Consider the following 23,256-nt stretch of genomic DNA (forward strand, 5'->3'; position numbering starts at 1 on the left):
CAAACTGTAACCTAACTCGCGGGCCGTATTCCAGAACGCGTCCAAACCCAATCCCTGTGAGGTAACGAAAAAACAACCCGTTTTAATAAACTGTGCCCTGCACGAGGCTAGAAACTGATTTCAGTGCATTCTAGCAGACGTTTGGCAACCATCGATACATATGCTACGCCAAATATCCCACAGATAGCAGCACTATCGCGCAAATTAAATTATGCGATTTCAATTTTCTCAGGCAGGTACTTTTAAAATTGCGATTATATGATGTACTTACCATTAAAGTGTACAAATTGTATTCCGGAATAGTTCCGCTATCATAAAGTTTCATTTCGCACACCAACACACTTGGTACGTCTCCCGATGATCACAAAAAATGACTATAGGTATTCGAGTTAATGGCACCCGGTGCGATTCAGCCATCTGGACGAAATCAACGAAAAAGTGAGCTCTGCGCATGCGGGTAATTTTGGCACCAGAACGGCGACGGATGGGGCGGCAAAATCGGTTGCCTCAAAAACAAGGGACTGGTCGTGTCCTATCGTGCACCGGGAATACGTTCAGGGTACAGGTGTGTCATTAAAGAAGACTCGAGTCCACGCATTACTGACTAAGGAATACCGACAAGCGATATCCTTGTAACTTCTAAGAAAATCCGTTTGCGTTCTCCCGAGGTGCACGATGACACGAGAAAAGAGAACGAGCGAGTAAACCCCCAAAGGCGAAGTCGATTCACCTCCTGCCGACCTGGACCCTTATTTTTGTTGTCTTGGAACACCGGCCTTAGAATGAACTTAGAATGGAGCTCTATGGGGAGAAACAAAGCTTAAGACCAGTGTTTCAGGGGCACTACGCAACCCACGTTAACCTCATAAGATTCAATGCTATTTTCATTTTGCTTATAACTTATATATATTTCGAAATAATGCTTGATTGATATGTAAGACAACGATACTCTTATCAAAGCCCCTTTCTTCAAAAACGTGCATAAATTATGGTTTTATACTAATCTTTACTAATATGCATAAGTGTATTGTCTAGATTGGAACCATAATTTATGCACGTTTTTGAAGAAAGGGGCTTTGATAAGAGCATCGTTGTCTTACATATCAAGCAAGCATCATTTCGAAATCTATATTAGTTAATAAGTTATAAGCAAAATGAAAATAGCATTGAATCTTATGAGGTTAAAGCGGGTTGCGCAGTGCCCCTGAAACACTGGAGTGGCCTCTTAATATGAGCAGCTCACCATTGTGTATGGGGTGCCTCCCCGTCATGAGGGCGCTTCTGGAAGGCGTGCATATCGGCGTGACGTAGTAGTTGTTGAGGATGAGGCCGCTGTACGCCATGGCGTCGATGTTCGGGGTGGGGATCTGATTGGAGCCGTGGAACCCGACGTCATTCCAGCCCTGCGGACACATTCACAAATTTTACTACGGGGCATAGTCATTTTCTTCGCGGGGGAAAAAAATCAGAACGCCTAATTAAGACTGCAACAAGGGGTATGCACGCACCAGCGGGGTTCTTCCTTGAGATTGGTGGCCGTCCGCGAGAGAAGTCGTTCAGCTACGGGGTAACAACACTATTTGAATTTTATATGATCTTTGAAAGATTTGTGCAATGGGAGTGCATGACTTGATGTAAACTTTTGGACATACGCCATTACTAAGTACATGTTATGTCTGTAGAAGAAAACTACAAAAAAAACACAAATGACAAAAACACAAATTAAGCAAAAAAATTGCTGTTGTCAGGATATACACACCACATAATATTCCATAACAAGAATATGGTCAACGAACAAAGAAAAACAAAGAAAAATGGACTAACAGAACGAAAAAAAAACACAAATGATGACAGCACAAAAATATTGAACCCAAAAAATTCTTCTTATGAAATATGTGGGTTTATATTCTGACAACAGCAATTTTTTGCTTAATTTGTGTTTTTGTCATTTGTGTTTTTTGTAGTTTTCTTCTACAGACATACATGTACTTATCAATGGCGTATGTCCAAAAGTTTACATAAAGTTATTGAATTTTAGCCTATCGCAAAATGAATCCGCGAATTTTTTTCTGACTACTTTCTGCGTACCCAGTTTGTATCAAAGTTGAAAAATTCATATCTTTAAAATGAAACATATTTTAGTAAATGTACAGTTTGGCATCACAAACATATTTAACTGCCTTTTTAATTTTGATACTTTACGTTAAAATACAATTGAATAAGTTACACGGAACAATTATATATCTGAATCGGGCAATGTTCCTTATTTCGTACCCGGTTTATATCAAAAGATTATACTGATTATCTTCAATATCATAAATATTTTGGTAGCTTAATTGTACAATTTTTTTTAATTTAAATAAATTCAACGGCTTACTTTATTGTAATATTTTACGTAAAAATACAATTGGACATGTTACACAGAATAATTGCTCCCAGAAACAATGTCCCTCAAAATTGTAAACATATTTTCAAAATCAAATATATTTGTTTAATTACACAGCTTTGCATCATAAACACATCCAATTACTTCCTTTATTTTAATTTTTAATGTTAACTGATCAGCCTACACAGAAAATAATTTTCTGTGCGTTTACAAACTATTCCTTTTGAAACCAGTTGCCAAGAAATAATTTGTACTTAATATTAAAAAAATATATATATATATTGTAACTTTGTACAACACATGGCTATGGTTATTTTTGCATACCTATATGAAATACGTTTTTTGAGATAATACTAAATATTTATTATGGAAATTGGCGCATAATTTCATATTTTAATTGATGTATCATTTAAGCATTTTTTTAAACCATGGAACATTTATAATATAATATTAAATAATTGGGCTTCATTATGTTTTGTTATGACAGTTAGTACGGGAAAGCTTTTCAGGGAACGGTTTACAAATAACTAGGATATTGGAGGTACTGGGGAAACACAAAGCATAAACGCCCCGGTTAAAAAAAATCCAAGCCCATGTATTAATGCGAACACTATTTTGTAGTGATGCAGTCTTGGTGAAAATGTACAAATTAACAAATATCTGTGACTTAACATGAATGTTTCTGTCCAGTGACTAAGAATGAAATCACAGAATGTAGTAGCCGTAAACTCGCTCTCACCAGATCGTCCGCCATCACGAACACGATGTGAGGACGCTGAAGTCCCTGCGAGACAGACGCCGCTGACAGGACCAGTAACAGCACGGCGGGTAGCGCCATCTGGCACACACCTGCCAACACCACGACGTCAAACCTCAGCTCGAGCCTACCAACGCAGCGATCAAAAAATTCTGATTCACCGCCCACACACGCTCACTTTTAAGGCATGGCCCCCACATTCAATTACGGGCCCTATACCCAGGATGGGAGACCCCCCCCCCTCAACCCAGGATGGAGACCCCCCCCTCAACCCAGGATGGGAGACACCCCCCCCCCTCAACCCAGGATGGGAGAGACCTCCCCCCTCAACCCAGGATGGGAGACCCCCCCCCTCAACCCAGGATGGGAGACCCCCCCCTCAACCCATGATGGGAGACCCCCCCCCTCAACCCAGGATGGGAGACCCCCCCCCCTCAACCCAGGATGGGAGATCCCCCCCCTCAACCCAGGATGGGAGACCCCCCCCCCTCAACCCAGGATGGGAGACCCCCCCCCTCAACCCAGGATGGGAGACCCCCCCCCCCTCAACCCAGGATGGGAGACCCCCCCCCTCAACCCAGGATGGGAGACCCCCCCCTCAACCCAGGATGGGAGACCCCCACCCCCCTCAACGCAGGATGGGAGACCCCCCCCTCAACCCCAGGATGGGAGACCCCCCCCCCCTCAACCCAGGATGGGAGACCCCCCCCCCTCAACCCAGGATTGGGAGACCCCCCCCCATCAACCCAGGATGGGAGACCCCCCCCCTCAACCCAGGATGGGAGACCCCCCCCCCTCAACCCAGGATGGGAGACCCCCCCCCTCAACCCAGGATGGGAGACCCCCCCCCTCAACCCAGGATGGGAGAGACCCCCCCCCTCAACCCAGGATGGGAGACACCCCCCCCCTCAACCCAGGATGGGAGACACCCCCCCCCTCAACCCAGGATGGGAGACCTCCCCCCCTCAACCCAGGATGGGAGACCCCCCCCTCAACCCAGGATGGGAGACCCCCCCTCAACCCAGGATGGGAGACCCCCCCCCCTCAACCCAGGATGGAGACCCCCCCCCTCAACCCAGGATGGGAGACCCCCCCCCTCAACCAGGATGGGAGACCCCCCCCTCAACCAGGATGGGAGACCCCCCCCCCTCAACCCAGGATGGGAGACCCCCCCTCAACCCAGGATGGGAGACCCCCCCCCCCTCAACCCAGGATGGGAGACCCCCCCCTCAACCCAGGATGGGGGACCCCCCCCCTCAACCCAGGATGGGAGACCCCCCCCCCCCCTCAACCCAGGATGGGAGACCCCCCCCCTCAACCCAGGATGGGAGACCCCCCCCCCTCAACCCAGGATGGGAGACCCCCCCCTCAACCCAGGATGGGAGACCCCCCCCCTCAACCCAGGATGGGAGACCCCCCCTCAACCCAGGATGGGAGACACCCCCCCTCAACCCAGGATGGGAGACACCCCCCCTCAACCCAGGATGGGAGACACCCCCCCTCAACCCAGGATGGGAGACCCCCCCCTCAACCCAGGATGGGAGACCCCCCCCCTCAACCCAGGATGGGAGACCCCCCCCCTCAACCCAGGATGGGAGACCCCCCCCCTCAACCCAGGATGGGAGACCCCCCCCCTCAACCCAGGATGGGAGACCCCCCCCCTCAACCCAGGATGGGAGACACCCCCCCTCAACCCAGGATGGGAGACCCCCCCCCCTCAACCCAGGATGGGAGACCCCCCCTCAACCCAGGATGGGAGACACCCCCCCTCAACCCAGGATGGGAGACCCCCCCCCCCTCAACCCAGGATGGGAGACCCCCCCCCCTCAACCCAGGATGGGAGACCCCCCCCTCAACCCAGGATGGGAGACCCCCCCCTCAACCCAGGATGGGAGACCCCCCCCCTCAACCCAGGATGGGAGACCCCCCCCCTCAACCCAGGATGGGAGACACCCCCCCCCCTCAACCCAGGATGGGAGACACCCCCCCCCTCAACCCAGGATGGGAGACCCCCCCCTCAACCCATGATCGGAAACGCCCCCACCAAACCAGGATCGGAGACGCCCCCCCCCAAACCAGGATCGGAGAAACCCCCCCCCCCCAAACCAGGATCGGAGACGCCCCTCGCCCAAACCAGGATCGGAAACGCCCCCCACCCAAACCCAGGATCGGAACAACCCCCCCCCCCCCTTAATTTTACAGTCACGTGCTACATTACGATTGTAAGGTTATTTCTTACCTACTCTTTTTAGAATGATATTTAAAATGAAAATACAGGGTATAATAATGGTTAGCTACTATTTTGTAAGTCCAAACTAAGCTTTAGTTATGAAATTTTCCATATGTTTTTTTTCTTCTAGTTCGTAAAAAATTATGATAGTTAAACATTTAAAAATAAACAGGGCTGGGCCTGCCTCCCCCTCCCCCCCCCCCCCCTCCATTCACGGGCCCAGGACCCAGGATTCCACCCAGCCCCACCAATGCTTTAAGGCTTGGTTCCCGGCGCACAATAATGGTTATTTCATTTTCCTTGTAATTTACTGTTAGTTAAGTGCTACTGCTGCAAAATTTATTACGACTGCTCCATTGTACTCAAAATTTCTCGACGGATATTTACTTAAAATTATCCAATTAAGGTACAAAGGCAGGCAAGTATTCATAATTATTATGGTTTGTGTAATCTTTTAAAATCCGAGAATAATGTTTAGTAGATATATGGTGTAAATAATTAATGAGCCAACAACAAATGCAAGATAGCTATCGGAATTTATTTAGCCTACATGAAGATTCTTAGTTAACAGTAATCATAAGAGAGTGAAATAACCAAGTTGACATTGTGAGATAAAGAAAAAAAAACTTATGTTTAAGGAGCCTACGAATTTATTTGTTGCGAAAAAAATTAACTCGCCCAATGTTATGACGGACTCCAGCAAGCTGGTCTACTCGCCTCGCCCACTCGCTTGACTTTGCTGGTTTTTTGTGGTCGTTGAAATCACGATGAACAGTTGTAATACGAAACTGTTAAAACAAAAAAGAAATACTGTTTAATATAATTTAGAAACTAAAAATAAACATGTTACAAACAGTATGATTCAAGAATAAAAATATAATACACTAAAATTTTTAACTGAGCTAATATGTGGATTTTTGTCGTCCTATGTAATTAAAACTCAAATTATTAAAGTTTTATTTAACACTTTAATATTTATTTCAAAAGGTAACATACAAAATGCATAGTAAAAATCTTACAGTATTCAACTAGAAGAAAATGTGTTTTTAAATTTGGGATATTTATTATTCTGGTTGCAACTTTACCAAAATTATTATTAATTTCACACATACCGTTATAAAATAAGTAACATATGCACTAACTATAAAAAAATTATTTTAACAGATCATAAATTCATTAAGCAAATAATATTGCTACTAAACACTGAGTAATTTAATAAATTAAAGAGTTCGTGATATTGTGTTGCAACAGGCACTGCACATAAATCTAAAGTCCGAATAAAATTGGTAATATCATTTCAAGAAATATTTAAAGAAACAGTAGTGTCATATACATATAAACAACAATTTGAGTTAGCAGTTTAACAAACTCCGCAACTCTTAGAATAAATTTTGCACCCGTATTGAAATTTGGATTGTAGTGAAACTTATGTTCCCGCAAATCGGCGCTTGTTTCATATCTGCTAAACCAAGGCCACAAGCAAGTCGACGTTTAAGATTAATTACATTTCCGAATACCTTCCACAAGACTCTTTAAACGAATTTATCCTTAGAAAGTGCGTCTCAAATAATTTCCAGCCATTTTTGTTGGCCTTCCAAACAGTTGCAAAGATCATTACAGAATCGCAGTTTCAACTTTCACTAAAAGGACGAGTTGCTGGAGTCCTTACATGCATCCTTACGGCATTTGATAGGTTTGCAGAGGTACCTTTTAACCCGTTTATGTTTATTTATTACTGTCAAATGATTAATTAATAAGTCTAAAATTTCAAACTGCCAAAATATTTAGTGTGAAGATTTTTTTTTTATGCAAACAACTGACTGCCGAAAAAAATATAATTTTCTTGTGATTATACACAACGTTGTGTTAGCGTCAAAAGAATTAGGATCTCTTTCGACGACTATTTTCTCAATGAATACAGCCTTGAGACTATACGATCTTTAGTTAAGACCGCATAGATAAAGGATAGGCCCTTACAATTGGATAAAAATAAATCATAAATTTGTGACGCTGCAATTTCTGCCTTTGTCTACTTCATGATCTATAAAATAATGTACTACGTATGGTGCCAATTTATGGTTTTCTTGTTTTCAATACCTCAGTAGGTACTTCAACGTACAACCGTGTGGACAACATACATTGGAATCTCATGCTACGGGGTGAAAATTGGTATTATAAGATTTATCTTATTTTGCATAAGTTTTAATTATAAATTTTATTTTAATTTTTTTTGGAATGCACTGCTTTTATGATATATTCTTGAAAGATCCTTATTTAAGTTAAAAACAATAAACCTAAGGCTTTATCATTGGCTTTCGTCATACCAAGCTGAAGCCGTGTAAAACTTCAAAGAAAAACTTTTTACTCGTGGTCTTTAACTACATAACTACAACGATATTCTAAAGCTCGCAAAAAATTACTCAAAAGAGTAAAATATTCGTAGCTCTAAAAAGCCTGTCTGACTTTCTTTTCAAACAGGGGTCTTAATCCAGAAAGTATATAAAAAAAATTCTTAAATCTGCCTCTAGATCCAGATAAATAAATAAAACGAACTTCATCAAAAGAGCAACTCAAGCCATTCAGTTCAGGCGCTGTTTGAGAACGCTCCCATCAGAGTCCAATGAAAATTTTAAAAAAATTTTAAATAAGGGAAGTGAAACAAACACAGATTGACTGGAGATTAGAAGTGAAATGGGAAAGAGAATTATGAAAGGATAAAGGTAAAATAATACAAATTCAATGTCTATAAAATGAATTACAAGAATGAAGTTGTGTCGAAGCAGTACTACATGAAAATTGTATTTTGACACAGGTGTGACATGGTTACATAAAACCACGATGCAACGTTGACTCAAAATTTAAAAGCATTCGGTGATGATCTTAAGGAGATTTAAGATTTTTAAATGAACGAGAATTCACATTTCTAATACATATAGATTTGTTTTGCTAGATACCTTAAGACCCATAGCGCAGTTCTCTGCTTCTACAGACTGTACAAGTAAACACAATGCGGGAAGAAATATTGTGTGCGAAATCGCCCACTTTTCAGGATATCATTCGGTTGTAAATAACTTTTGTGTGCATTGGGAGGAAGGCTGGAAATAACTAGGAACAACTATCTTTGTTTGCTCTTGGAACCAACCTGTCGGAGGCCAGAGCTCTAAATAACCAATATGCCCCCACCTTGCTATCTCCGGGGCAGACGTGTAATGTAAGGCTTTAGCGTTTCCGTGTTTGCTTCCATCGATAAATTCGTTTGAAATAAATAACGTAAAGTTATGGTAGCAGCAAAAACGTTACTGACGTTATAATGTTAATATTTAAAAAAAAAAGTACTTATATTAATAATAATGTTGTAAAATGAATTCTTAAATTCTGAAATTTTAAAATGAATTACGGATAGTTTATAATTGAAAAAAAAAATGCAGAAATTGCGTATTGTGGAGAAAATATTTTCATCGTTTTATTGTCATGTGTTTTACTGATAACTCCATTTCTATTGTAGGTAATTATGTGAAATCATGTTTTAGTTATTATTTTTAATAAATGTCGTAACACATGAATTATATGTAGGTCTAAGAGTAATTTTCTTAACATAAGTTAAATTACAGCTAGCTCTATTTGAAAATAACATTACGAAGTAAAACCACGCTACAAGATACTTTAGGATAATACCTTCGGGGTCATAAAAGCATATTTTTGTTATGCATAACCATGATTTATTGTCCTCGTTTTAACGGTGTGAAATAAGCCTTTTGATTGTCCTTGGAAGTACAGTGATGCTAATAGCCACAGTTCAACGCAGAACTTCGTACAGGAGCATTCAGGAGCGCTCTGAGAAGGTAATTGTCGCACAGGTCATCAGTGCACTGGATCATACCATTTGTTCCGAAACTTGCTCTAATCTAAATATTTCACCACGTGATTCAGAGCGGAATCCAAGGTAGAATATGATTATGTACTCCACTTACCGATTTTTCCCATTCATTAAGCTGATATTAGGCCATTAAAAAAAAAAGCAAGCGAGACTTTCAATACTCGGTAACAAGCAAATTCATGTGTTCTCAATTTGCAAACACACATAATACGAAACTCGTACACGAAATTTAACGTACAATTCTTTAAAATAACGCGGAGCGTGACAAATATACGAATATTGCATTTTTAACTACATTTCTTGACGCGAATCACGTGCAATTTCCGCACCCGCCGCTAGAATTCGCTGCCGGAGCAGCTAAGTTTACTATCGAATCATACGGCATTGAGAGAAAAATTTTAAACTATACAATGAAACGGCTCCAATAAAAGCGAAAAATATTTGAAAAAATTCCAAACCCCGACTTTGGACAGTATTTTTGACAATTAACAGTTAATACTAAAAGTTTCCCTTTGGCTTTGTGAACTTTGGTTCGCGCCCATTTGCCACAGATGGCAGCACCGTGGTTACACCTAACCAGGTAGACACCAATAGTTATTTTGTTGGTTCTGTTCTTTGCAGCGCCTGTCTAAAACGTATCGCCTCCATCTTGAACAGAGTGTACGCGTGATGAATAATGAAACTGGAAGAGAAGGCAATGTGCGCGTGCGTGTGTGTAGGTGTGTGTGAGGGTGTTTGGTAAAGGAGGGGGCAGGGAGTTGTTACGGGATGACGTCGGCAATGTGTTTGTCCCTCATCTCCAATGTCAAGGCTAATGATGTATGTGTGGAGAATGGTGTGGAGGGAGATTTCCTCTCTCCCCCTTCCTGGTTCCTCATTCCCCTCCCACCCTCCTTTTCACCATCATTACCCCCCTCCCCCCATCACTAGAGTGCCTGGTTGTGCTCATGGTACCAACAGATGTCGCCACATTCGTACACATTCCGACGCCCTTGTAAGCTGCTCATGGACAGCTCTGGTTTCTTACACAGAGTAGTAGATAAATACCTGGTAGAGAGTGGACGTTCAATACCTTCGAATCTTAGCGTTATTTTCCTCCTAGTCGCTGAACGGAAATCGCAGACTTGACTAAACGAGAAATCGGTTTTGTACAAACTCGCAAACTTGACCAACAAATAAGCGTAGGCTATTTGTCATTCTTTTAAAATACGAACTCAAGTCAATAAACAAGGGATGTTATTAATGAATAATACATCTAAATGCTAGACTTTTATGTAAGTCGTTTATTCACACATTTACATAAAATGGCGCCTAGTAAGTGAGGCTACCCTTAATACAATATCAATGATTACATGCTCCAGCCATATCGGCTCTTTCATGTGACACATAAGAAAACGTGAGGCTGTTTACAGAAAAGAAGAATTACAAATTACTTTTTTTCTGAAAATAAAACTTGATTTTATAGAACATCATTCTTATCCTATTGAATGGGCTAAGGAGGAAGGTTCTTCTTCACTTTATATATTTGTGTACATTACATCTGTGGCAACTGAGTACATAATAATAAACGAATGTTTACAACTCGAAAAAAATATAATCATGTCAAAAAATAATAATTTATTTTATTCCTTAGAAAAACATTTTTTATGAATGTTAATTTAAATTAAATAAATAGTGCAGATATTAAATAAACCCCACACTATTCTGAAACATTGAGAAATTATATAGACCTAGAGGGGATTATGGTTGTTTTTTTTAACATTGTTCGATGTTTTCGCGGTTCAAGACACTTATCTTGAGACAGGTCACTAATTATAGGAATATTATGACTTGAAGCTTTCCAAAAAAAAAATTATCCTGCCCTCATGGAAGATGGAATCTTGTAAAGCGGGTAGCTGGGTGTCTTCTAATAAGGTTCTCGTTGGATTATGTAATGGCTTCCCCAGGATAAGTCTCAGCGTCCATGTAACTTTCCACACGCATTGTGACACATGGGAAGCCTATGATGTACATTCTATATTGCACAGACCCAAATACTCACCTTGGCAAGCCTTCTTTTCAAGACGAGAGAGCCAAACCCGAAGTTCCCCGAAGTTCATGCTCGCTTTTTTTACCCGTTCTCATTGTATAAACCGGTGTGGCATTAAACTTTGCGGTCGATTAGGATAGGTTAGTTACATTATAAATACTTTAAAACATTGTGGAAGGTTTGTTATATAAGGTAAGTATAGCTATATTAAAAATACTATAAAATCATTTTATGGTTGTTTAGCAAATAACTTCCTATATGTAGCTATCCAGGGCTAGGAAACCGTTTACATGATTTCCCAATAACTTTAATGTAGCTATCCTAACCAAATCAACCGTCCACAATGTTTTTAAGTATTGATAATGTAGCTAACCTAACCTAATTTACCATTAGTTATCATGAGTTGTATATTTATTTACAATGAACAAAAAAAAACCGAAGATGCACGATCGGGCGTTTGGCTCTCTCGTCTGTGAAAAGAAGGCTTGCCAACGTGAGTATTCGGGTCTGTGCAATATAGAATGTACATCATAGGCTTCCCGTGACACACAGGCCTACGTGTCTATACAACAGTATATGAAAAACGGCGCTAACGCTCATAAAGCAGAAGTGCACTGGCACCAATGCAAAAAGTGCATTGTTGGCTTTCTTGGTACTAATCGTGAGGTGGCTTGTCCACGCCTAAAAACTGGATTTATGCTTGCCAAGGGAGTGAGATGCCCATGAACAAGATTTTATTGGGTGGAAGGAGTCTCATTTTATTTAAGTACTAGCTATGTAACTACTCGGCGTTGCCCAGGCTGAACAATGTTTTATTGATTATTGAATATCTGGATTGATAAATAACAAACTAAGCTCAATTAAAAACACATGCGAAGTCAATTGTAAGAGAATGAGGTAACACAAATGTATCCGAGAAGGAAATTCAGAGATCCTAGAAAGCCCCAAGGTAAAACGTGACGGACGCACCAAACGACAGGGCGTTTAAAATTCAAGGCCACGCCATCTGTTGACGAAGTTAAAAAATAAACTGTCATTAGCGTCGTTAGTTCGCTAGCCGCCGCGAGCTACGCTAAGCGGACGGGTCTCACCAAGGAGAAAGATAGGAAGTTGCCAGACCTAACTATGTGTGTGATCGTGTAGTGGGCATAGAGAAATAACACACACTCACGGTGTATGTCTTTGGCCTATGATTTTCTGTTATAATATTTTGAGACTAAAAATAATCAAATAAACTTATTATTTTAAATAACTAAAAAAATATTTTAATCGTTGAGTTACTAAAAATTTTAAAATAAAATTTAATTTTAAGTTTTTTGGCCAACAGCCAAATAATGCACCACAACTCTGTATAACTAAAAACGTGGGGTACTTGATTCAATTTGTCTTAAATTTTCTATCAGTAATAACAATATGATTTGTAATCGATTTTTCTATAACTAATTTTAGGATATTGTCAATACTAAAATTTTAGGATACAGTTGTGCTGAAACATGACTGTCCCACGCACAGAAAGGGTTTTGTTTTATTTAAATAACATTTTTAATTAGTATTATTATTATTTGTTGACATTTTTATGTTTTGTTCTATGGTTCTGTATTTGGACGTATCTGCAACTACCATTCTCTATGGTGTAATCTGAGTGACGTCAATGCTCAATTAGCAAGACCCCTCTAGGGAGCAATGGACTTAAAACGGCAAATTGAACTTTTTATTAATAATTTGCATAACAAAACTTTCATTGTTGGAAAATCATATTTTAAATGTAAGGCATTTTGGTGTATTAATCTGTATTGTATATTGTCTGTGTTTGAATTTGACGTGATAATTAAGTTAACAATCTTAGTGTTTCGGCCAATCAGAGGCCGTGTTACTTAAGATAAGCGTCACTACCGAATTAACGGTAAGAGTCTTGGAATAACGGCGATGATGGCTACATAGCCCGGGTTTAAATCCCCTCAAAAATCAACGGAATTAAATAGCTGGGTAGATCATCCTACAACTAGGATGTTTAAAACGTCGTATGAACCTATATTACATGTTGTTTAATTAGGGCACGTCCCAATTGACGTGTATTTAGGAGTGATTTACCGTGAGTAAAATACCGACTCATGATGTTATCCTAATTAAACTGTTTTTCTACTTACAAGCATCGTAATATTGCCAACGGACTTATAAACATTGCATTTTATTGTTGAGCACGTTAAAGTACCTATATGAGACGAACATTTTATTAAAACCAATTACGTATCTTGTTCTACGCTTGATTTAGTTCAAACACCCAGAGGTGAACTGAGACAGATTTCTCACGATGCTTTACCGTAATTATCTATTGAGTTCAGCCGCGGTATACAAAAATTAACTTCAATCACGAACACAACAAATAAACATTATTTTTCTCACGCTAATTTCTGATTATAAATTGAGATTTCAACAGGCATAATTAATTTGAACTATATGAACTTTTGTTTTATTCCATCATGTGTGCAACATAACTCCAGTAATTTCAGAAAATATGAATGGTATACCACTGGTCCAACCATAAATTAATTATATTATTATTTGATTAAAGAATATTTGTGTTAACCATATGTTACCCTGTTGTTATTTTTCAGTGCATATGTATGTTTTTTTTCCTATGATTTTAATTTGTCTGTTGTTTATTCTCATGCCCTTTTTGAAGATTTAAAGTGTGAGAATATTTAATCTTTCTCTTATGTACCACACTACATTAGCCTTGACATAGTAAGGAAATTAAGTTGTGCATAAGGGTGGCGCCCATATATCAATTTTAAAAATAATCAAAGAATATACTTATTTGACTGAGCAATAAATAGCCAAAGAGAACTATTTATTATTTAAACCCTATTGCACTGAGAGCCTCTTAACAGAGTGTAGGAGAGTTTATGAACTATATTATTATTAAAAATAGTAATAGTAAAAAAGTAAACTATTGTTCTCCCCAACAACACACATTCTTCATTCTACCATTCACTCCTATACATATTCAGAGTTATTCACAGTCATTACGAAAATGAATATGAACAATAATAATTAACTTAAAATTAGTAATGGGGTGCTTTAGGGGCGCAAATCTGTCGGATTCGCAAGTGGGGCACGCGTAAATTTACAAAGGGTTGGGGGGGGGGGGATGCGTTGAACGCACAACTAGACGTTGAACGCACAACTAGAAACGTTGAACGCACATTTATACAAAACACGAATATTGGGAAAACGAATCGTCCATAACATGTAGTAAGAAACCATCCCAGCATAAGCCTGGAGTAATTTCAGGAAATCGTGTTAAACTGAAATCGAAATAGCCAGACCCCGGACCGGATTCGGGCCTTACCACTGCAGTACTGCGCCCACTCGCTCCATCTGAGAGGATAAAATATTTTTTTAAAAAAAAATTACTCTCGGCCTACTTTCGTTCAGCCCTCTCCTCGTCTTTCACCAACGTGGGTGGACTGACTCTTCTGAATGACCGACCTGATTGGTGTAAGAGGTCCATTTCCTGCGCAAGGCAGCTAGAGTTTTCTCGTTGTTAGCGAGACTTCCTGCTCTTTATACGACCGTTTTTAAGACGTTTAAAACAACGAATCCCTTCATCCCACTCGTCGTAACGGAAGCGCTGTTAGACGTTTTTATTTTTGTCGACTTCAAAAGGCGTATCCAAGGGGACAAGGGAGATAGCTGACCCCTTCCCTTCCTTTTCCGAAGTGGAAAAATAATTCATATTGTTACGAGTGGGGAAACAGGTCCGATAACTGTTTAATAAACTACTCTCTACACATTTTTCTTCCCCAAATTAAAACAATACAAATGTCTGTCCACAAACTAACCACACACTAATCCACTATTTACTCTCACCACGGGAGCTCAGCTCGACAGAGGCTCTCTCCGCTACTATTCGTGTCTCACCGCGCACCTCTGTCTCAATACACCGCGTCGTGACTCCGACCTTCGCGCACGAAGTACGTCTCTCGTCGCCCGCTATCGCTCGCCAAAATGGGTCGCTCACCCACGACCGAGGATTCTCCGATGTCGCCACCAGCCTCTCCACCCGCAAGAATCGTCGCATGTCGGTGTCGTGGCTGCGGTTACAGTATAATTCTTGTACATAAGTTAAAAGAAGACTGTCACGGTACATATAGGACAGACGCATTTCTGGAAACGGTATTCAGAGTGCAGCGAAAATAACTCTTACTTAAAAATACAAACAAATAATATTTACGTATTCTGATGTTTACTGGTCATCCTTGTGATAAACCGTTTATAGTACATGGACTTTGATAAATATCGTTTGTTTGTTTTACCAAAAAAAAAAATACATAAAAGAAGGCATTTTTGTTACATGAATGATCTTGCGACCTCTGGCTTTTTCAGAGATATAGTGGTATTTTTCTATCTTTTTCTTTCCATTGCTCTTTGCTTCTTTTATCAGCTATCTCTTATTGTTGCTGTAATTACTAGCTATGAATGATAACCAAAAAAATGTCCACATTATACTGGGGAATATTAAGATATGTTTTAGTTAGGTGAAGAAAATTGTAATGTTTAATTTTATTTTAAGTTTAATTTTAGTTTAATTTAAGTTTAATTCCAAAAAAGTATAGATAACAAGAACACACACATCGTAATAGGTATTTGCAGCTTATACAAAAGACAGTTAATTGTGTAGTGAATACACTTAAATGGTTTAAAAGAGAGGCTGTGATGTAAGTCATGTATTATATATTTTGTTGTAAATTTCAATGGTTCATTTACTTTAACTTTATTAAGTCAAAATAACGTCATCGCGGTATTACGAAAGGTCCAGTTGTGGGGAGGAGGTGGACGGCCTTGCAAACCGTTCCTAAAAGCTCCCATCCCCAGGGTATGTTCGAACCCAGTGTCCAAAGGTAGTGTGCAGGTACCTCTACTGACCTTAGACCACCGGGATGGTGAACTACATACTTAAAATTACGCCTAACAAAATGTGCCGTGCGCCGAGAGCCAAGATGTTTACACATCAAAAACACACACAACAGATCGAGTCAACGTCCGCCAAGTTTCCCACGTGTGTGTACACGACGGGGTTGACCTAATTCCAACCCGGTTCGCCCTTGGTGCAGACGGCGAGCGGTCTACAGCCACTCGACCTGCAGCGAACTTGGTTGAATGCCCTGCGACGCGTCGATATGACGTCACCGCGATCTCCCCACTTCTCATCACCCCCTTCCTTTTTTTTTTTTCCATTTTCTTTTCCCTCGCAAACCTTTCACCCGCAAAACCCACGCCGTGGACGGAGTTCAAGGTTCGCGTTGTCGAGTGCTCTGCCGTCCGGAGATTGAGTGTGCGCTGTGATTCTGATCGAACTTCTCTCTCTCTCTCTCTCTTCCTCCCCCTATTCCTCCGCAATCAACTCATCCCCTTAACCCCTCCACAACTCACGGTGGGTTCACACTCAAGTGCTTCCCAACATGGCTCAACACGCCATCCGTAGAGCCACGATTATTTCGATGATATATTACACTCCAGGCTACACACTCATCCTGCCCACTGATGATCAAGTCTTTAGATGTGCAAACACCTTAGTTAGCTCTTGGTATGGGCGTAGATCCCGGGGGGTAGAGGGGGCCCCAAGGAATTAGAAGTGACTCACTGAAAGGGCGCAGCGCTCCAGTTCGTGGCAACGGCTCGAAGCTACCCGCGAAGGCTGCGGTTTGCCAGACGTCGGGAAAACGCCGACCCCAGTAGCGTAGTCGGATGCACGCCGGCTTACGGTGCGAGGGGTTCTAGGTTCGAGTCCCGGATAAGGCATGGGTGTAACATATACATACTGATATTTGATTATCATTTGATAATGAAGTTTGGACAAATTGATTGACCATTTGGCTGTTGGCGACAAGCTGTAGGCCACTTAGAAAAATTTTAAAAAAATTAAAAAGTGGTTGAGAAACGAGTTTAAAATGGCCTTTTCATTGCCCAAACCCTAACATTCTTGTTAGAGACAATTTCAACAGAAGTACCCGTAGGTATTAACCGATGCTAGCACAACGGTGTCAGTGAAATTGTTTCTTAGTTTGTGTTGTGGTTAGAAATATTAGTATCCAGGCTGTAGATAACCTGCTTGGACTTTAGATTTGTATGATTATCTAATTTACTTTCATTTTGGCTTACTCAGTTTTGTCCTAGTATTATTACTCTATTTTACTTGTGCTGCGTTCATTTCCAACTATCAATTTAGCTTTATCCCAGAGGACAACCTTTTAAATTGAAAGCACTAAAATATTGCTTATATCGACTGACTAGCCACATTAACTAATTCTTTCCTGACTCAGTGAAATATCTTACATTCATAGTACTTGTGCAACTATTAAGATATATTCAAATAAAATAATTATAGTTCCAAACTTGAATTTGGATACTAATATCACAAGGAATTGTAAGTTGTATTGTCGAATGATTTATTGTATAATTACTGCTTACACTATTGTCAAATGTGTTAATATTAACAGTTAAACCGGTCATGTTCAGTACAACTCACCGTGACAATAGTTTTTAATCTGGTGAAACCGGAAATTACCTATCTTTCATTTGCATAACTTCGATACGGCTTTATTTCTTATTTAACGTAATATTTTCCTAATAGCGAAATTAATTTAACCATTTTCTAGCGCTTTATGTTTTTAATAAATTAATTTTCTTGCTAGTGTTATCTAAGTAATATTGTAACTCCTTCTTAAGAGTCAAGTTGGAAACCCAGTTAGTTTATCATAATATATTCTACACCACATAGACCCATCGAATAAGTATGGTAACACCAAAACTGTTGTGCAATGCAATGAAATAGTTAACCACATACGGTTTTATTTTAATATCTTGATGTATATTTTAGACGGTCGATGTTAAGAAGTTTTAAATTCACTATAAAAAAATTTCCTTTCAGCATCAGGTGTACCACTCTTTGCAGAACCAACCGAATTTTAAAAAAAACACCCTATATAAAATCCGGGCTACGCCAATAAACATTAATGGCTTAGGTAGATGCTCGCCTGCTTTTTCATGCCGGGAGGTTACGGGTTTGATTCTTCCAATATATGTATACATGTATGTATGTATATATATATGTATGTATATATATGTATGTATATATGTATGTATATATGCATATATATATATACCTCGAAGGATTTATAACAATTATTTACGAGTCGAATCCCATTTTTCTCGAATCCAAATCTCGAATCCAAATCCCAAACATTACTTCGTAATTACTCCTCGAATCCGACTCTAGGTCAAAATGGTCAAAATAAAATAGTATATAAGAACTGAAAACTGATTGAGCTCATTTAACCTTACATATGTTCATAAGCATAATTTAAATCCAGTACCCGATCTTTTGGAAACAGCCAATTTCTTCTTTTCGTGGTGGTAGATCGATCGCAAATATTTTACTTTATTTATTTATTTATTTTTTGGCTTCCCTCTCGTCAAAGTCGGGTAAATTCGTTGCTTCTACCAACTTGCATCAAGCAACATCCCGCTTTTTTTTTTTTGCATGCAGCCGATTTGAAATCCCACAAACACTCGTGTTTTTTGTATTCTTGGATAAACTTCATAGTAGTTTCAAGGGACCGCTTGGACTTTTTTTGAGAAAAAGAAAACTTAAAAAGAGAGACGCGTTGGAAACGTGGGAGACGCACTCGCAGGACCACCTGATCACTCTGGCCGAGTGACGGGCGAGTGACGGGCGAGTGACGGGCGAGTGACGGGCGAGTGACGGCCGAGCGTGGTGCACGAGTGATATGGGGAAGCCTACTACTACTCGGCCGAGGAAATAAAACGCGCTTCTATCCACTGTCGAGAAGCCTAAATAAAGATGTCCATCAAGTTCTGTCCCTGCCCGAACAAGACCGAATATTCACCTTCGGCCAACATCGGGATTTGTTTTATTTTTGCGCAGGAAAAATGAATTCAAATATTAAAAGTGGTCGGTTAGTTTAGCTACATTAAAACACTTTAAAACACTATGGACGGTTAGTTATGTTACTATAGCTACATTAAAACAAACAGAGAAATATGAATATATATAAATAAACCCGAGGTTGGCCGAAGGTGAATATTCGGGCGTCTTCGAGCAGGGACAGAACTTGATGTACATCTTAGTATTCCCATCCACTGTCCCTCGCCAGTTGGTAGGCTTGGTACTGACCGTGCCAGACTACATCGCAGATCACTTGGTCGAATGCACCTAGTACGACCCACATTGTGCCACTCGCATGCCGATAGACATTTGTCAAAAGAGCCTGATTAAGAATAGCGTTTAAGAACCAGTGCGTGTGTCCATATAAGTTTCATCCCATGGTTTCGTCTGTAACGTGTTTTGAAGTGAATACGTCTTTAAAATTGCTTCCACAGTGGGAGGCAATTCAAAAAACGAATGATAATAAAATCGAGGGATACAGTTTGGTGTTGCAGCTACATATCTATCATCTCCATCCCAAAATTGAATTACACCACTGGATAGCTAAAGAGTCAAAGAATTCGTTACGCTAAGTGAGGACTGAGACGCATCGCGCGCAGTGGAGGGGGGAAGCGCCGCCATTTTGAGGTCATTTTGCTGCATTTCGAGATTGCCATTTAGTATAACTTTCGACTCGGAGAAGCTACGACGTTCGTTTGAGTTTCAATCGTCAGCTCTCGTCAAAATCTATCGATTTCGTATATAAAACGTTAGTGTGAAATAGTTACCGAGGATATATATGGTGTTAAAATAAAAAAAATAGCGTATTTTATGTTTTGTATAGAAAATATTACCTGTTACGTACACGTATTCACGTACAGCACACGGCCGTGTCCATGACACAGCCGCACCCTATTTTATTTTTAACAATGAAAAATGCTAAAAGGGATGTTTCCACGGAACTTTTTAGGTATGAAAAATTCAACACGCGTTGTTGTAAAGTGGCATAGAGAGGTGCAGGGAGCCATTCTCTTTAATATTTCACTATTCAATGCTAGGGTCGTCGCTACACGTCTCCTAGATCCTAGAGGCTCTGACGATGAGACTGCACGCTAGTTCGGAGCCTGGTGCGTATAGAGGCGAAGAGCCGTGTGAAGCGCAAGCCCATGTCGCCCTTAGTGTCACCGCGCTTTTACAGCTCGTGCAACCACCTTAACAGAACATCCTTTTAACAAGGTCCTTTGCATACCCAGAATTTCCTTGCTTGGCCCGGGAAGGGGGGGGGGGGTGGTTATAACAACTTTTTTCGCTGTTTGCTTTTAACTTATTTCCTTTTATTGGTAAGAATGTTTTTTTTTATTTAGAGGAAGGGAGTTATGCCCTCTTTCCCCAATCTCCGCCCTTGCGTACGCACTCATGACGCTCCCTGGGAATCTACTGAGATTCTCTACTGGGAATCTCTACCGAATGAAGTAAAATCCAACTACCAAAGCAGAGGGAATCACAATTAAGTAAACCTATTCCACTAAAAGTAATAATCTATTAAAAATCTCACATTCAAAAGGAACACTTTAAAAACGATTTTAAATCAAATTTTACTTATTTAGAGAAGTTATTTCTGTTTACGAATTTAAAGTGGACCTTTATTAGGTATAACGACGGTTATGCTAAAATCAGAATTGCAGTATTGGAGCGACGCGATGCAAGCGTCGCGAATACAATACTATCATAGCCTATCACTATCGATATATTTGTGACGTCCGTGCCACAAAATTCGTGGGCGCGGCTGACTTTCCGATTAGAAAGATTTTCTAATTTTATCGCGTAACGGGCGTTACGTTATTGAATTGAGCAGCAGAAATGTACGTTTCCATGATGTTTTCCACTGGTGCATTGGTTACACTATTATACTTATAATTCATATTTACGATTATGTACCTATACTGAATTTATTTGTGAAATCTTTGAAATGTCCACACGTAAAGTGAATTTTTCCGGACGAATGTTAAATTTAAATTAAACCTACTTATCTTGAGCAAGTCTATTTTGAAAAAAAATTGAGAAAATTTATGGATATCTTATGTTTCGTGCGTATGAAACGTCTAGAAACATTTTATATCTATATGTGTAACTGTTTATTTTTGTTTGTCATGCGAGTAACAACCTCGTGTTCACAATAACGCAATATCTTGCTGTGTTTTCTTAATAAACATTGCTTAATATAGTACACGAAAGACCTTGTACACTTTATTTAAAAAAAAAAAAATATTGAGTATCTATCTAACGGAAAACATTTTTCCTTCCGTTTATTTTATGTTGTTCCTGAACTTTGAAATATATTTTCCGTCAATTAATATCTTAAATCATGAAATAATTATTTTTAATTAACACGTCAGTTTTTCTGATATTGGCGGCGTTAAAAAAGTTAATATGGACGACAAATTTTGAGCATTATTCAGGCTAATGAGTAACTAATATGTTTTCAAAATATTTTCCTTCAAAGTTAACGCAGATGCAAGATTAACTTTGAAATTGGAAAACATGTCGGTTTTCTGTTATGAGCTTCATAAGTGTTTTGATATGTTTCAATTTTTTTCAACCTAATTACGATCCTACCAAACGATATATATATATGTATATATATATATTTATAACACTATAACATATAACATAATATATAATATATGTATATAACACTGCAGCTTCCTACATACAATAAATACATATCTGGCTGCTGTAGCCACCTAGGCCCCATTTGTCAGCCCCATCTGACGTTGCATACGGCATCACGTTATGAAGCCGAGCGCACTGCGAACTTTTGCTAATTTGAAGGTTTTAAAATCAATACGAATAGCCGCAGCGCCAATTACCTTCACATAACACCTATGCCTAGGTCGTTTATCTACAAAATTCCGCCATTAATCAGCTGATAAAGTAATTAGTACAGTGAATAACGTTCTCTCTGCTGTTTGTCATCTGAACTCATTTATATACAGTGATACATCTGTGATAAATTTTGTCATGAAATACACCACGATTTTGCCTTTCTGCTTACATTCCGTCGCAAAGTTCATACATATAATTAATAAAAAAAAAAAATTTCAAAGGTGTCCTAAAATGTAACTTTTTCAGCTATAAATCCATGAACAGATGGAGGAATTTTCAAAAAGAGATGAAATTGTTGTGAACATATCAGATTACGCAAAATACTAAAGATATCAAAAGATGGCCTGCAAACGGCATGAATTGACGTCTCTTTAGGTTAAAGAGTAGGTTAAGCGTAACTCGTTTCGTTCATCAAACGGAAAATGATAAGAAACCAACGTCAAGGTAAAAACCAAAATGGTTTGTCAAATTTTGTCTTAGATATGGGTTAACATTCGTTAATTTTTTCCCGTAGGCTATGTCATTCACGAAATTTATATATACCCTATATAATATATATATATATGTATGTATCAGAATGGGCACATTATTCCATATATACACGCCTGTGAGTAATCACTACTATTTTAAATTACATACTTTCGTTACTGTGACGTGATAGTTTAACTTAATTTTTAATTTTGTCTGAAATAATTGCGAGGAATTTTCAATTGGTTATTTCACTACATTTTAAGTTGTGAATCAGCAGTTAAAAATTTTTCAATCCAAGGGCACTTTATACCTTAGAAAATAGTTTCCTTTTGATTCTGATGATTTAAGATAACATTTTCGTATTTAATGTTTTAAATGCATTCATTAAATGTTTTAAGCCTTCGCAATAAGGAGCGATAATACGAAATCACAACTAACATATCTACAGTTTAGGTTGATTTTTGCAAACACTGACTGGCTACAGAAATATGACGGTGAAAAGCGTAAACTACACTCTTCATTTAAAATTACTTCTTGCAATCGCCACGTGACGCATACGAAGCACTTCCAATAATTTTACACGCGGAATATAGAACTACATCACTTAAACTATCCATATGCATTTCATTTCCAAGCAGATCGACATATTTTCGTGCAAAACAAAAAAGT

At 39.4% G+C, this 23,256-nt stretch overlaps 1 protein-coding gene across 2 annotated transcripts in view; it reads right to left on the minus strand.

Moving 5' to 3' along the window:
* Positions 1-23,256, minus strand: part of LOC134537752 (uncharacterized) — a 132,869-nt gene that overhangs the window by 22,901 nt on the left and 86,712 nt on the right. For both annotated transcript variants that reach the window (XM_063378522.1, XM_063378520.1), the window contains exons 14-15: positions 3,126-3,235; positions 1,244-1,403 (exon numbers count right to left, since the gene is read on the minus strand). In XM_063378522.1, coding sequence (XP_063234592.1) covers positions 1,244-1,403; positions 3,126-3,235 — 270 coding nt within the window. The remainder of the gene's footprint in view (positions 1-1,243; positions 1,404-3,125; positions 3,236-23,256) is intronic.

Source organism: Bacillus rossius, chromosome 12, assembly GCF_032445375.1.
Source record: "Bacillus rossius redtenbacheri isolate Brsri chromosome 12, Brsri_v3, whole genome shotgun sequence".
NCBI lineage: Eukaryota > Metazoa > Arthropoda > Insecta > Phasmatodea > Bacillidae > Bacillus > Bacillus rossius.